The sequence below is a fragment of the Polypterus senegalus genome, chromosome 1, assembly GCF_016835505.1.
Source record: "Polypterus senegalus isolate Bchr_013 chromosome 1, ASM1683550v1, whole genome shotgun sequence".
Lineage (NCBI taxonomy): Eukaryota > Metazoa > Chordata > Cladistia > Polypteriformes > Polypteridae > Polypterus > Polypterus senegalus.
Window position 1 is genome coordinate 57092979 of NC_053154.1, and position 17223 is coordinate 57110201.

Below are 17223 nucleotides of genomic sequence, written 5' to 3' on the forward strand. Positions count from 1 at the left end.
AAGTTACACCCACACAAACTGGGAGCGCCTGACAGCAGTCAAAACTAATTACTGTGCGGACTGGCACATTTGGCATCTTCCATGCCACTACAGCCAACACTAATCCAGAAACGTAATTCACTAGAATGCACAAAATGAAAATGCCCACAAAACTGGGTGGGTGATAGAGGAAAGCCATTTTTTTCCAGCAGTCCCAGCACCTGCTGGTGTTGCAGCATCTAAACAATCCTCTCATTATCTCAGCTGCTCTCAGAGAGCAGATTCGGAAAGCAAACAGGCAGAAAACCAGATTAGAGAACGCTCATACCACTGAAGCCCTGGCCGAGTTGTCAGAACCCATTGATGCCCTTGGTTTGTAGAAGAACGCTGTGCCTGGGGCCCTGACCAGACGATTGAAGACAATTAACCTTCCTCGCTGCTAACCTGACAAGGCAGCTGTCTTACACAAGTAATGACATACCAGTAATTAGATTTCGCCAATAACGGCCACCCTTTGTGTACTGAAAATGAATTTTAACCCAGCCAGAATATGTACATATATATTGTTTATTAGCAGTCGCTGTGGGACCCTATCATTTCACTTATCTGTCTGATTATGTGGGGATCTGCCTTTGCCACAATGGGACTTAATGGACTAATGTCTGTCACCATTAAATTTATTCATTTGGACTCAAAATGAACATCTGCCACAATTCAAAATCCCACTTGCAGACCACCCAGCCCCCACTCAATATCACAAGTCCCTTCTACTGCATTTTAAGCCTCAGGTTTAGTCCTTCTGTTCCTCCAGCAGCAGTTTGCAACGAAAGAACGCACCCCTTTTAAAAAGGGATCGACACCTTCTGGATTTTGAGCCTAAGACGTATGCAGTGTGCCATAAAAATCCTTCATTGTTGACATCCTGGCTATGTACGGTTATCTGTTTTAGAATCATAGGTGCCAAGTATAATACTTTCTTGAAAGTTTATGATTGGATGTCTTTTGCTTTAGTTAAACAGTGGCCTTCTTTAGGGGTTTTTTGTGTTCAGCCCATTAAAACCTGACCCGAATATTAAATCAGAATAAAAACAATCCCTAGCTTTTCTCTTATAAAACTCATCAATGATATGCACTAGTATAAAAATGGACGATATACATTACAATACACCCGGTATATATGCCACATTTAGTTTTAATTTGTTGAGGCGTATTGTGACGCTGTTGAGTGGTTTGAAGTGTAACCCACCAAGAGGTTTTCTAATCTTGCCGCTGTGACAATGTATGACTATTGTGGAAGGAAGCCCGGACACAGACAGGTGGGCACCGAAGGTTCAATCACCAACACACGTTCATTATACATATTTACAGTGTACACAATCCAGTACTCCCATACCAAACACCCTTAGTCCAGGCCTGTTTCCTCTATGCCTCTCTTCCTGACTGCCTCCACTTCTCTCCTCCGAGCTCCGTCCTCTTCCACCCGATTCCGGCTATCGAATGGAAGGAGGCAGCCCCTTTTATATCCACCTGAATGTGCTCCAGGTGCCTCCCGATGAACTTCTGCCGGCACTCCCTGGTGTGGCGGAAGTGCCGGCTGTGCACCCGGAAGCACTCCAGGTGTCCCTGGTCTTCTTTCCTCCAGCACTTCCGGGTGTGGCGGAAGTGATGACTACCAGGGCTCTCCAAGCATTCGGGCGCCCCCTGGCGGTAACCACGGACCCCTATAGGGTTGAGCTTCCATGCTCCTTTCCCGTGGTCCCCATAGCCACCAGGGCAGTCAACCCCTAGTGGTCCACAGAAGGCGTAATCCCTCCTCCGGTCGTCCCAGCTGAGTACTGCACCTAGCAGCTCGCCACACTATGCAGATTATGCAAGGCCACGCAGTGATTAATTATTGTATGTGCACTCTAATTAATTTTACTCAACAGCACCACTTAATGTATGTATTTCTAACATTCTGCAAACAATGCTTGACAGCATAAACTGAAACATGTCAAATAGTTACAAACTGTGGCCTAGAGAGTGTTTGGCATCATAGCAAACTGTTGGCAGGTTTGGCTTCCTCCACTCACACTCACTTTTGAGCCACTTTGCCCACAACTGATTTTTCGATATCTTTAGTCAACCATCTGTAATTGCTGCAAATTTCTGTCCTTCATTTGGCCAAGACCTAATGCTAGCATTAACTTTTTTTGTCCAGTACTTTTTATAAGTTTTGAGTAGGTTGGCTCTTCATCTGAGTTCCTGCCTTGTGCCCTATGCTATCCGGGATAGGCTTTAGCACCCCCGCGACCCTGGTCTGGATTAAGAAAATAACTTGACAATAATAATAATTAATTCTAACCAACTCAAAGAGCTTTATTTTGATAGCACTCCTGTAGAAACTGAGAATAAGAAAGTACTCATAATTGGCGATTCCATAGTGTGGAATGTTAGAATTCCAAACTATGTTAATCAAGCAGTTAATGTAAAATGCCTCGCATGGGCTAAGATTTCTGACGTAGAGGCCGCATTGGATTGTGTCGCGGACGAAGGACGAAGTATCTACCTTATTGCTGCATGTCGGCACTAATGATATTTATTTACAGCAATCTGAGGTATTAAAGAGGAACTTCATCTCTCTATGCACCAAAACTAAAAGAAAATGTCGGAATTTAGCTGTATCTGGACCCTTACCAAGATTATATAGAGGGGATGTGATTTATAGCAGATTGCATTCCCTTCACTGCTGGCTAGAAACTTAGTATGCAAATAAAAGCATAGACTTTGTGAACAATTGGAATGATTTTTGGGAAAGGAAAGGTCTTGATCAACGCACTGGGGCATTTGGATCCACACAGACCACAGAGTAAGCATCCACTGATGGCCTCACCGGCAGCAATTCAAGTGTTTCCTAGAGGGTTCTGGCTGGTCCCGAGCATGCTTAGCTTCAGGTGGATTACCTGTGCTGAAGTGTAGGTGGTAGGGTTACTTTATAGTCCAGGGGTGTCCAACTCCATTTCTGGAGGGCCACAGGTTTTCATTCTAAACTTTTCCTAATCAGTGACCAGTTTTCACTGCTAATTAACAACTTTTCCTTTTACTTTAATAGCCCAGTTTTTAAGGATTTAGTCCTCTGAATTGATTCTTTTTTTTCATGAAATGACGGCCATGCAGAAATGAGTAATGAAATGAGCGACAGATGATAAGCTAAATCAGAGCTTCAAACTCCAACCAACTTCACTCCAGCCAGTTTCTTAATTTAATTTTATGGCTTGTTGTTGCTCTCATTCTGCCACAGTAGACATTTCTGAGATTTTCTGTTTTTTCTAACACTGTCACAATGTTTTGGTGACCTGAGGCCATCCACCTTACTGAGACCTTCACCTTTCTTTATTTTCAGATACTGTGGTTAGCTGGTCATGTGGCAGCTTTTTTTGTGTCTCATTATTGTTTGGCTGCTAATTAAGGAAAAAAAGTAAGGGGTGTGAGTCAAGTTAATTAAAACTAAAGAAAAACAAATTAATTAGCAGCAAAAACTGGTCACTAATGAAGAAGGTGGTTAGAATGAAAACCTGCAGCCTCTGTGGCCCTCCAGGACTGGAGTTGGACAACCCCCGCTTTTTACATTTTTTGGAAACTTCTTACTTTAGCAAGTCATTTCTTACAATATACGGCTAGACTTGGCACTCATAAATTATACACCAATAGTAGCTGTTATTCACGTCTTGGTCGGTGTTATCTACAAAGATCAAGTCAGTGGTAGATGTTCGGCTTGGGCAGAGTATGATATCTGATGGTTTATTTTATACACACAAGTGTACAAAAACACCAAAAAAAAAACCAAAGAAGGCTGTGTTGTGACAGTAATTTAAAGTGCCAATTAATTACACCAGATACTAAACAGTGTACTATAATAAGACTAAAAATAATAATAATAATAAGAGTCCACTAATCCAGGGAGAAAGGTGGGTCCTGCAAGATAAGAGCATTAGCTGTGCTCCTTTAATAGGAAAGGTAGTCAAGTGTGAACCATAAAAGGGTCACCTCAATTCAAAAGTCAATTATTCGGCACAGCCTTTCTGACCTCAGAGAAATGGCTTTTCTTTTTTTCTCCTGCTTCAATTTTAAGAATCGTGATTGGCTCCCCATAAGTGAAAAGTGCCAGTAAACAAGCACATGGCACAGAAAAGATGGTAAGGAAGTGTGGAGAGGACATCGAGTCTGAAGCTGCTCTTCTACCACTTACGGATGTGGCAGTGTCATTCACGATCTGTCCTGAAATGCTCGTCTCACCATAAAATCCCTGTTGAAATAAGTGGTGGCCCGAGGCGCTACATTAAAGTTGCCACTTGTGCCATTGTCAATATTTATTACAAAATGGATTGGCCAGGGCTATAGCACTCCAATCAAGCCTCTGGCCGCGTACACTTTCACACCATGTGAGGAGGAGCAGGGTTCCTGACCCGAGGGGCTGAATTCAGCCAGGGTGAAACAACTTAATCCCAGAGTCTAGATGCTTATTTTTACGGAAAGGAAAAAAATCACACATTTATCTTCTGCAGATGGCGTTTGGTGTTGAAGGGAAACACCTTTTGCAGGTGGGGGACAGCAATAAGACTTGTGGAATCGCCAACATAAATGCAAGATGTGATAAAGTCTATCTCTTTTCCCATCTCAAATCTGACATACCTGCTTCCATTTCAGATCGCTAAAAGGCTACAGGAGGTGCACTTAGGCCTAACGGCCTCGTGTCGCCACTCAGCCCCGTTTAGGTCTCCATCTGCTAGGAAGCACCATAGGGACAGAATACCACAATTAGGCCCACAATCCCAAAGCCACCCCACCAATAAAATATAGAACAACTCCGAGGGCACTTAAAGCATTGTTTTACTTTCATGACACTCTTCTTTTTTTAGCTTTTTATATTTCTGCAGTATATAGCACCTTTCTTGGCAAATAGAATGACAAAGGTAGCCCAACAAAGAAGTGTGAAGTTGCTACCATTAAGAGGTGTTATGAGTGGACCAAAAAGGTTTGTAAACAAAGAGCATGGCATGTATTATGAGAAGGCAGGTCTGAAATAAGGATGACCGTTTCCCTTTGCTACTTTTTTATGTACTCTTTCCAAAAAAAAAAAAAATCTGCTACATAATCCATTTCTCAGAAGAAGGTACTTGAAAGCAAAAATAAAACAACTTCATGAAAAAGCTCATCTTTCATTGTATGGTAGGTGAATGTGTCATCCTTATGCGTAACTGGCTTTTGTTATGCTTTCTTAGTGGAGAAAAATGTTAAGGACGGAGAAAGAGAGAGAAAGAAAGTTCAGATTTAGTGGATACAGCCGCCACTCTGTGAGAGTGTGGCCTAATACACCGGCCCCCCGATTTCCCACACCAAAGAACTACTACTCATCCTGTTGGAATCCTGATAAAATTCACTTTCTGCATGTCACTTCAAGTCCTGCCAGCCTTTGATGTTTGTCAAGGAAAAAGACCATTCATCCATCCATTTACTGAACCTGATCAATCCAGTTTTAGGGTCATGGGGGTGTAAGGAAGGAAACAACTCTATGGATCGCCACTTCACCTGAAGGCACACTCATTTCCACCAGGCTAGTTTTAGTGTCATCACTTAACCTAACAAACATCTTTGGGATTGGGAAGGAAAACCCGAGTACACACAGGGTTGCCTACATGAACAGAGACAGGACTTGCAAATCTTCACAAAGACAATGACCAGGCTGGCATTCATACCTGGTCACTGCTACAGCACTGGCCAAGAAAGAAAAAACCTCTCTGCTGCATAAGAAAACACTGTCAGAGTGTCCAGTCCCTCACAGCAATCTGATTGGTCAGTTGGGCTTTGGTGTGATTGGTCAGTTTGTTTTTTGATGACGTGACGAAAGAGGAAGTGTGAGTGGAGTGAAGGCTCACGCTGAGGGAGTCGCCTTCAAAGATGGAAAGTACAAAAACGAACGGGAGGTGAGAAAGACGCCTCGAAAATAAGGCGCTCGAGAGACAAGGCGCTGCTGGAGAGACGTTCAGATTCATGGGGACAGAGGGCAAGAGATAGCAAATATTTTGAAATGATTCAATTACTGGTCTTTAGGGGCTAGTGTAAAATAAAGTGGGAAAGTTACAAGTTAATGATTTGCAGGCCCAGGCTGATAATCCATGGGTTATGGAAGGAAAACCTGAATACACGGAGAGTAACTTACATGAATAACTTGCAAATCTCCACAAAGGCAGTGACTAGGCTGGCATTCAAACCCTGCCATTGCTGCAGCACTGCCCAAAAAAGAAAATCAACTCTATTACATAAAAAGTGAGAGTTATACGTTGATGGCATGTAGGTCGAGGCTGATGATCTACTGTATAAAGGACAGTACTGAAATGAACTACTGAAATTAATTGAATGATGCTATGCAACCTTTGCTGCATAAAATTAGTAGCTTTCATAGCTAACACCATCACAAGGTGTGTAATAAATAGCATCTATCTGTTCATTTTGAGCATGTCTCTGGGAGCTGGAGCCTGTTCTTGTAGACGCAGTGTACATCGTATCATTATATGACAAGGATGGATGTTCAACACCTGTCAGTGACGTGCAGCAAGAACTGTGCAAGAAATCGGACCTGCCCAAGCTGATGTTAAACATGCCGAATAATACAGGGCAAGTCAAAATTATGTTAACATTTGAATGGTGGAAACAATTTATTCACAAAACATGCTTCACATGTGCAAGATGATTTACAGGAATAGCTCAACCTCTTTGCCATCATGTTCATGGCACGTAAATTGACCACAAAAATTATATATGAGTATATACAGAGCAGTACCATCAGTCTTAACATAATTTCGACTCACCCTGTATATACTGTAGTTTGAGTAATTTGTAAATTAAATCAAATTTTATTTGTCACACACAGTTATGCACAGTGTAAGATGTAGTGAAATGCTTATCTGCTGAACAAATGTGCATTAGAGGAAAATAAAAAGGCAACAAATAGTAAATGCTCAACCCTATGAATATCAATTTGTACAATAATCTTTATATATAATATGCTATCATGGCTGTCCGTTTGTCTGTCCAGGATTTTAAATCACCTGTAGCTCGCAAACCGTTTGACCTATTGACCTGAAATTTGGTACACATATACTACGTGACGTCTACTATATGCTTTCGGGATATTGATTGACCTCCAAGGTTATTCCTTTTTTATTTTTATATTATTGTAGAATCAACTCTCGGCAGCGGCCGTGCAGCACATGTGTACGGGCGCCGTTCTCATCCCTACCACCTTTGCCATCACATCCCCTACCTCTTCATATCTTAAATCATTCTTGAGGCAGATTGAAGAAAAAATTAAGGAAAACGTACTAATTGCAACACAAACACTGACTTAATCAGTTTCAACGCGAAAAGATGCCAATGAAAGAAGAGAAGAAGCGGGTCACTAGGGTGGAGAAAAGAAGAGCTGCTTAGGAAGCAGTAAGAGCATCAGCCTCTGAGCAAACGAATGCTAAACGTACAGAGAAAGAGAAAGAAAACTAGGAATGTCAAGTGTATTCACTGCATGTTATCGTGCAATGCGCCATAACTGGTAACATTATATTAGTATTATACATACATACATAATGTGCACCTCCAAAACTGGACTTTGTGTGGTCTTTCCTGAGACTTTTGAAAACTCAGGTGTGCTTTCTGTTGGCCGTGTGTGAGTTTTCTTTCCTTTAAATTTTATTGAAATTAGTGGAATGATGCGGAGCAAACTTTGCTGCATATGATTAGTGGCTTTCATAGCTAACACCATCATAAGGTGTGTAATAAAGCATCTATCTGTTCATTTTGAGATGTCTCCAAGAGCTTGACCCTGTTCTTGCAGAAGCATGTCAAGGACACGGTGCAGTCATACAGGGCAGAGGAGGAGATGCCAAATGACCTAACCGGCTTGTATTTAGGACCCATCCTTCATCTAAACTAAAAAAAATAATCCACAATAAGAGCAATTTTTCAACCCAAAGACATGCTTCCTCTCTACCACGAATTCTGCAGCTGAGTTTCCAGCATTTGGAGAAATCGCAGGGGTCAACACACACAGAATGCAATGGATAAACCTCACCCTGGGAAAAACCACCTTAGTGATCATGGTACAGTATCTGCTCTGCCAGGTGCCTTTCTGCATGGAGTTGGTATTTTCTCCCTGTGTTTCTGTGGGGTCCTCCAGTATCCTCCCTCAGTCCAAAGACAAGCAAGTGAGGTGGATTGGCAATGGTGAATTGGTCCGTGTGTGTTATGTGTTTACCCTGTGAAGGACTGGCGCCCTGTCCAGAGATTCTTCCTGCCTTGTACCCGATGCGTGCTGGGATTGGCTCTTACTTCCCAGAAACCCTGCTTAGGATATAGCAGGGTTTACAAAAATGGATGGATGGACAAATGTATTTAGGATTTAGCAGTTAAATCACCAAGACACAGACAGGGTGGAGTACAGGCCTCTGGATGTGTAGAGCCACGGCTCTGACAACTCTGCCATTTCTCTATAAACTGACTACCTAACACACAGTGCTGTGAACATATACATTGATTGGCTAACTGATTTAACTTGATGACTTTTATTGTAACAGAAAGAAGACAATTACCTGCAAAAGCATTCTAAGTACAATTTTTAATTGTGCATGTACTGTATTAGTTAGTCACAAAAATAAAACCAAAAGAGAGATGGTGGCCTTTATGGATGACACTCCTTCCTGGACTTCTGTGTTCATGTGGACCTACTGTAAACCCTGACAAAGAGGTGCTGTGGAATTATACGTGTGAGGTCTTTGTGCATATACTAGAATATAAATTATTGCTCCAGCCTTTACTAAGATGAAGAGTTTAGCTGAAGTGTTTCCATCCTTCCATCATCCACCCCACTCAGTCCTGTTTACTCTTACAAGGGCTGAAGCTCAGCCTGACACCACTGAACCACAAGCAGAAAAGCAAGCATGACCGCGGCAATTAGAATCAACAGTCAGCCTGCTAACACGCGTCTTTGGGATTGGTGAGGGAAACCAAAGTGCACGAGAGCACAAGAAAAGAAGCCCAAGAGCGGACGTCAGGGTTTTATGCTGATTTGTAGTTTTTATGGCTGATTCCCATTGCAGCTTCTTACAAGAACAGTCAAGGATCCAGCCAGTCAGTTCTTACATTATAAAACACCTCTCACAGCAGGCGAGAACACAATAGAAACTAAGACAAGATAATTACCGCTGACAGCTCACAAGAAAACCTTCAGCTTCTTAAAAAAACAAAAGAAGATAAAGTTTTAAGAAGTCGAGGCCGGGCTCCACAGCGTCAGTTATTCACTTTGCTCATATTCACGATGGGCTCGCATTTTGCTTGAGTTTCTGATTCCTTTTAAAATACCACAGAAGGTAAAAAATAAAGCTTATTATCTTCGTAAATTAAAAGACTGGACATTTGGAGAGTGCATGTGGCTGTGCCCTCCACAGTCCCCCATCGAGTGCACACACACAGCAGCAGCCCAGTACTCACCAGCTTCATGGTGAAGTTGTTCTGTTCCCAGCGCCAGAGCATCACGCTCATCTTTTCCAAGAGCCAACAAAGCACCTGCTGCTGGACCGAGCAGGGCACAGTCACCAATGCCTAGAGAAGCCCCTGTCCTCCTGTAGGTCTGATTCATGATCCATCAAGTCCGGTCAAATAAATAAATGAATGAATAAATAAATAAATAGATCCTGTCTGCCGCCCTGCTTCCCACCTTCCCGAGTGGCACCTCTGCTCTGAGAACTTTTTAAGATGCACAGTGCGCTCAGCAGAAAGGCTTAACCTCAGCCAATTCAAACATTCCCAGAATGACACTCCAGGAGGTGGGCTGGGGGTGGGGGGATTGCAGGGGGAGGTATCTAATGCCCATAGGAGACAAATTCAGGAAAAGACCCCCTCCTCCTCGGCAGCTGAAAGGACAGCCCATTTTGGCTGTTCCTACTTCAATGAACCTTTCGGCAGTGGGAGAACAAAAAAAAAAAAGGTGGGGGTGTCATTTAACCCTTTCACTTTTACAGCTTTGGCAGAACACTAAGATCCAAAAAAAAACAAAGTGTGCTAAATCAATCCAATAAATCAATCTTTTGACAAATAATGAAAAAATCCATTCATCTATTTTCTTTAAACTTTCTTAGCTTGATGTTAAGAGGGGGCCTGATAAAGATATTAGTACGTTAGGATCACTGAAAGCAATCGCAAAGATCACATGTTCAGAAATACAGTATATATTACTTGGTTACATTTGACTTGATTGTATGCAATGTTATCTTCTTCATTGTGTAAGATAGACTTGATTGTATGGAATGTTGTTTTCTTTGAATAAAATTAAATTAAAAACAGAAAGCCATCCATTATCCAATTCGCTGGGTCTGCTGGAGCCAATCCCAGTCAACACAGGGCGCAAGGCAGGAAACAAACCCCGGGCAGGGTGCCAGCTCACTGCAGGGCATGCTCACACACACCAGGGACAATTTAGGATCGCCAATGCACCTAACCTGCATGTCTTTGGACTGTGGGAGGAAACCCACGCTGACATGGGGAGAACATGCAAACTCCACGCAGGGAGGACCCGGGAACTGAACCCAGGCCTCCTAACTGCAAGGCAGCAGCGCTACCCACTGATCCACCGTGCTGCCCTAAAAAAAGAAATATACTGTATATATAAATTAGAGTTGGAGCCCAGGGACCGTAGGTAAAGTGACTTGTTCAATGTCAAGAAGTGAGTCAAGAGCAGGAAATGGACATTGGTGGGTGACACAATACTGGGCATTAATAATTACAGCCTGTTGAAGACAAACCTAAATTATCACATCATGTTTGATTGCTCATTAGTAGAAAAGATTGTGCATACAGTAAGAAATTAATATCTAAAGAAAGTTTAATCCAACCTATTGGTGACACTGGTGGCACTGAATTAGCCAATCAGCTAATAGAATCACCTTTAAAAAAACTTTAGCACTCGTCGGGTAAATACACCACTCAGCAGTCTCCATTTGAAGCCTTTGTGTTCAGTGGCAAGAAATCAGTTCAAGGGAAGCACTAAAGAGTCTCCAAGGTTTTCACATTCAGCATTCGTCAGACCACTTTTCCTTGTTACTTATTAACAACATGTTTAGAGAAGACTAAAGGTGTATGGGCCGGGGGTGCATTAGGATGTTTGTTCGGATGTTTGTGCTCACCTTCCCCACACCTCAGCAAACTGCTGAATGAGCTCAGAATCACATGCTATATAAACATGTCAGGCCAGTGCCAGGCAATTCACTGCAGCAAATTCCCCAAAGCCTCAAAGCAATTGCCTTAAACAGCGCCCCCTTTTGGCAGAGCGTAGAAATGTCATTTTGTGATTGAGTTTGGGGTGTGTAAACTCATACTGTAATGGCATATCCACTCCATAGAAAATAATGACATTCTGACAACTACTAATATTCTTCACTTTTTTAAAGTACAGCAATTAACTTCTGAAAAGTCACAGAGCTGCGCCACGAAGTGTACATACGAGAGAGAGAGGAAGCGTGATGTCTTTGAGTCTGAGCTCATGTGTGCCCCATAATGTCCCATACTTAGTGTGACCTTACTTTCCTGACAGAGTTATATCTAATAAACAATGAATTACATTTCTGGTGAGCACATAGAAGGCAGGACCCTAGTTATTCATTTATCAAACTGTGGCTATTGACAGATCGCTATAATTCAACAATTAAGATATTCTTAGTTTCCTTTACTGTCAATCACTTTCAAACTATTTTGTTTTCTTATTCTTATTTAAGCAAATCTATATGAAGTGATTTCGTATTTAGTAATTTGTAAAAATGTATACTTGCATTTTATCAGAGAACTCGTCAGAGCGCTATATACCTGCACTAAGTGAGGGACACTAAGGTGACCTGATTTTTTCTTTTTCGTTCTTTATTTTACTTTATACAGTTTCTTGTATTAGGAATTTGTTAGTTTTCGCATACCACTTGAGGTGAGAGCGCAGGGTCAGCCATTGTACAACACCTTCTGGAGCAATTGCAGGTTAAGGGCCTTGCTCAAGGGCCCAGCAGTGTAGGATCTCCTTTGGCGGTAATGGGGATTCCAATCGGCAACCTTACAGATACGAGTGCAGATTGGGCTACACACACACTTCAGAAGACCAAGCTCAGGAGAAATAAAATACCAGCAGAAATTCATGAATCTGCACTGCTAATAGCCCTTCTTCTCCTCATCATAGGTTGTGTTGTATGCATTTATGATTAATATAGCTTGAGAGTTTTTTAAGCAAGGAAGACAGAGGTTTCAAGGTAGGGTTGTTTTATATTCAATAATCATGGGGCTGGCGAGCACCAATGTGTTCCATGTTAATTAGCACATAAAGGTAAGAATTTCACTTTTCTCTGTACACGTGATAATAATGACCTGGTGAACCTACAGACAGACCTATCTTATGCACAAAAGAGATATGTAGAGCATCCCACAATTCAGCCCTGCAGAAGTCCAGGACTAGCTGTATTAATTTAATCAGTGCAGTCAATTGGGAAGAAATTCTCATTTTCTGTGACAAGCAGATCAAGCGACTGGCCCCAAGGCACACAGTATTTCTATCTTGACGCTTTTTCCTCATGATTTCCAGCCTTATTCTACAGTAGCTGCAGATTTTCATTGCTAGCAGTCAGGAGCTAATTTCTGCTTCTAAATAATGCATTTGCCAAAGCAGAGCCCCTTGTTGATTCATTCCTGTAATTAAAAGAATCTGACATCAGTTCTTCTGGTCCTTTAACTAAAATATTATCAGTTTCATTTTTTTTTCTGGGATCACTTCTAGTTGTTTCCATTTGAGTTACACTAATGAGCAGCTACAAGTGAGAAAGACAGGGTCTGTTTAGTCTCCATCGTACACTCATTCGCTGCATGCCCACTGTTAGAAAATTAAAACTGAATTTAGAGCCCTAGTTAAAATCTAATGTAAAGAAATGGTTAGGGACTGAGCCTCTGCCAATACTAAAAATAAAGAATAGCTGGGGTGGAGCCCCCCACGCACCCACTAATGCCAGCATAAAAGGAAGAAGTCGGGGTGGGTCCTCCACCAAAACCTATCATAAAGGTAGAGCTAGGGGTGGAGCCTCCACCAAAACCTAAAATAAAGGAAGAACTGGGGGTGGAGCCTCTGTAGATGCCTAATATAAAGGAAGAGCAAGTCACTTTATCTGCCTGTGCTCCAATTTGAGAAACAATATAAATGTAACAAATGTTGAAAGTTACCAAATAATAAGTAATAATAATGATACAGGAGGAGCTTTGGGTGGAGCCTCTGCCAGTAAGTACCTAATAGGAACGGGTTGACAGGAATCTTACTCAATCGGAGTGCTCTGTGGTGGTGGTGGTGTTATGTCATTGAGAATGGCTGGACGAGTAAATGTACAGAGATGGAAAAGAGGAGAATAAACCCTAGACATAAATATGGACATCTATTGGAAGTCCATTGGAAGTCTATTGGCACATAGGATTAAAAGACAGCAGAAAGAGAGAGAGAATTTAGTTAGGTAAAGAAATTCTGCTAAAGCTTTTGCTGATGTTTTTTCTTAGGAGTTGTAGGTGGGAGATGCTGGAGATTTGGGAGGAATGCCTAAAAATACTAGGAGCAGATATTGACAATTACTTATTCAAATCATACTTTCTCTTCAGAGTTACATACATGAGCCTTTAGTGCAGTTGTTTCCATGTTACTATATCTAGCCCACTGTTAACTTAAGTGTAATTCCACGTACTGTATTCCTATATGGCACTCTTCACAGACAACAGGCTCATAGTTCACACTCTAAGAGATTTCACAGCACAAACACAAAACCACAAAAATAACAGTGTAAGAAAACATATTCATACATATTCACACATGCTGTATATACACACACATATGAAAAAAAACAAGAAAAAAATAATACATTTTCAGTTCTGTGGATATTTCAAGGATAACAGTCATAATGCATCTGTTTCACATTTCCAGGGACCTGGACCAGGCTATGGATTATCTCTCAGAATATTCCTCTGGATACTCCACCTACATATTAAAAATGTCCATATTAAAGAAACTGAGAAGCTTTAATCGGGCTGGTGTGAGTGTAAACATAGCTGCTGCACGTAGGTGATGCACCATTAGGCCTAACTCATACATGGCAGCTAATAGTTATTTGTGTATGTGTGAGAACTAACACTGCGTTTATAATTATATCTGCTTTACTGTATTGTTTCCTGTATTCTTGTTGAAAACCAAATAATGGAGTACTGTGCTGTAATCAAACTCCTGGACATATTGAAAGTAACTTGATAAGCGTGAACTAAACTACATAAAAACATTGCATTACCGTCCAACACAGTCCTCAGTTCTATAACACTGAATGGTGTGGTCAATCACTTTAAAAGCCACACCTGACTATGGGCTTTGAATAAAGTAATTCAATCAAGGTCACGTTACCAAATTTAAATATTCATCCATTGTGCACTAGTAATTGTTCTTAATGTGTGTCTCGATTTTTATCTTCAGCCATTTGGCAGTGAGCATCTTAAAACCACATTGATTTCATTATAAATGACAAACACAACATCGACGGCTCTTTATTGAGCTACAATATACCAAACAAAGCCCTCAACACAAGGCCAAAGCCATGCTGCTGCCATTCAGGGCCTAAACCTCCACACGTGAACTTGTCTAACAGGTGGGAGAGAAAGTGAAAAGCCAATCAACCCTCGCAGACTTCCCTCACTGAAAGGGACTGAAACATGAGACCATAATGACCCTATAAACTTAAAAAAGCAAGCAAGGAGGACACAGACAAAGCCTAGAAGTTAGTAGAGTAATGTCGTACAATCATTAAAGCGACTGGGCTCTAAAACAGAAACTTGCTGGTTTAATTCCTCATTTGGACTCAGTGTGTAAACCCGAGCAAATTCACTTAATCTGCCTCTGTTTAGGCTGGAAAATGTGCATGTGAGCAGTTGTCACTCAGTCAGAATACACAACTTGGATGTGACACACAAGAAAGCAAAGGAAACGTAAAATGTTGTCCAATCAAAATCTAGTACCATCCATAATACCCTTTATTTGATAAAGTTCATTTCTATAATGAACACCACTCTAAGATACTTTACAGGTGCACTATAAAACAATTCTTTTTATATTTCTACAGATGTAGCCCTACAAGGTTAGCCAACATCGATTTAAGATGAAGGTGAAATAACCTGAAACCTTGTGGATTAAAGCTTTAGGCAGCTGACTGCATTACCTGGCAGTTGACACAAAATGCTGTTGCTAGAGTCTACTGACTTTATAATGTGCCTGCTGGCTTCACTGCACTGGTTTCCTGAGTGTTTAAGAATCATTTAAAATGTTCTATTAGGCCCTCACAAAGCAATGACTTGGATCACCTCAACGAATGATTTTACGTTTTATGGCAACACCATCTCAAACGTGAATTGAGGCTGAAATGCCTGTTATGTGGTTGCCATGTTGTAAAACTACAGTTCTTACCTATAATCTGTACCATTTTATTATGCAGTCATTCTTGCTCTTATGAAGAATTTCTGTTCTCATTCGGTTTAGTGTCTACAATTACTGTACATATAATCTATCTTATTTTGTAATGGTGGTGCAGTGGGTAGCGCTGCTGCCTCGCAGTTAGGAGTTTGCTTCCTGGGTCCTCCCTGCGTGGAGTTTGCATGTTCTCCCCGTGTCTCTGTGGGTTTCCTCTGGATGCTCCGGTTTTCTCCCACAATACAAAGATATGCAGGTTGGGTGCAATGGCGATTCTACATTGTCCTTAGTGTGTGCTTGGTGTGTGGGTGGGTGCTTGTGTGCCCTGCAGTGGGCTGGCACCCTGCCCGGGGTTTGTTTCCTGCCTTGCGTCCTGTGTTGGCTGGGATTGGCTCCAGCAGACCCCCGTGACCCAAGATATAGCAGGTTGGATAATGGATGGATGGTTGGGTATATATATATATATATATATATATATATACATTTGTAAAATATACTTATTTTTATAATTATATTATGACCCTGTAGTTAGGATATAGCGGGTTGGATAATGGATGGATGGATGTTTTGTAATCAAATATTCACATTTTGTTAAAGGAAGCCCTACCCAAATATCACCTAGGATAGGAGAACTAAATTTCTAGCCATAATAGAAGTGGAATCTACATCTCTGGCCAATGCCAGGTGTAGGTCTTATGTAGCTGTATTGGGAAGACGAGTACTGTTGAGGTTTTTAAGGTGTTACGTCTCAGACCCGTGATAGATACAGTCAGCTATGGCTCATACTGTATATAGGGTTATGGCTCTACTGTGTAAAGCTGGGACATGGATAACTTGTCCACAAGAAACCCTACTAAAGTACCTTACACATCTTAATAATAACAATTCTTTACACTTATATACTGCTTTTCTAACTACTCAAAGCGCTTTTTACCTGGATGCACAAGTGGTGGTGAAGTGGTGAGAGAGATAGCCAATTAGAGACAGGGAGTGATTAGAGGATCTAATCTAGCCAGGAAATTGGGATACAGCCTACTCCTCAGCCATTTTTACACTGCACTGGGGCATTGGGATCAACATTCAGACCACCAGGTAAGAGCCCCCTGCTGGCCTCACCAACACTTTGTCCAGCAGCAACCCAAGCTTTTCCCAGATGGTCTCTCATCCAAGAACTGGCCGGACCTGAACATGCTTAGCTTCATGTGGACAACCTCTTCTGAAGTGCATGTGGTATGGCCTTACATATATTCACACCTGATGAACTCACAATATTATAACTGCAAAAGAAAAGAACAGTTGAAAAATTGACAAAAATAGGGAGCAAGGACCCAGAAATATATCCAAAAGGAAAACTAAAAGAATAATCTAAAACTAACAAGGCTCAGAACCAAAAGGGTGCAAACAATATTACAAACAAAACTGAAATGTTGAAGCTAAGGTCCTAACCGTGACAAAACATTCCTTCATGTAACCATACAAAGATTTTTCATTGTTGATTTATTCAAAGACTTGGAAAGCACTGGTGAGGCCTCATCTTGAGTACTGTGTGCAGTTTTGGTCTCGAGGCTACAAAAAGGACACAGCAGCACTAGAAAAGGTCCAGAGAAGAGTGACTAGGCAGATTCCAGGGCTACAGGGGATGAATTATGAGGAAAGATTAAAAGAGCTGAGCCTATAGAGTTTAAGCAAAAGAAGATTAAGAGGTG

The 17223-nt window shown here is 41.5% G+C and overlaps 1 protein-coding gene and 1 non-coding gene across 11 annotated transcripts in view; both read right to left on the bottom strand.

Moving 5' to 3' along the window:
• nav2a (neuron navigator 2a) overlaps nt 1-17223 on the bottom strand; it is a 797383-nt gene that overhangs the window by 270534 nt on the left and 509626 nt on the right. The window contains exon 1 of one of the 10 annotated variants that reach the window (XM_039749384.1): nt 9499-9564. The exons of the other annotated variants lie outside the window; for them this stretch is intronic. Coding sequence (XP_039605318.1) covers nt 9499-9549 — 51 coding nt within the window. The 5' untranslated portion in view covers nt 9550-9564. Of the gene's footprint in view, nt 1-9498; nt 9565-17223 lie in introns of those variants that run through there. 10 annotated transcript variants of the gene reach the window in all.
• LOC120519982 lies at nt 7981-8140 on the bottom strand. Its single transcript, XR_005631728.1, has one exon. It is a non-coding gene; the product is annotated as a U1 spliceosomal RNA (small nuclear RNA).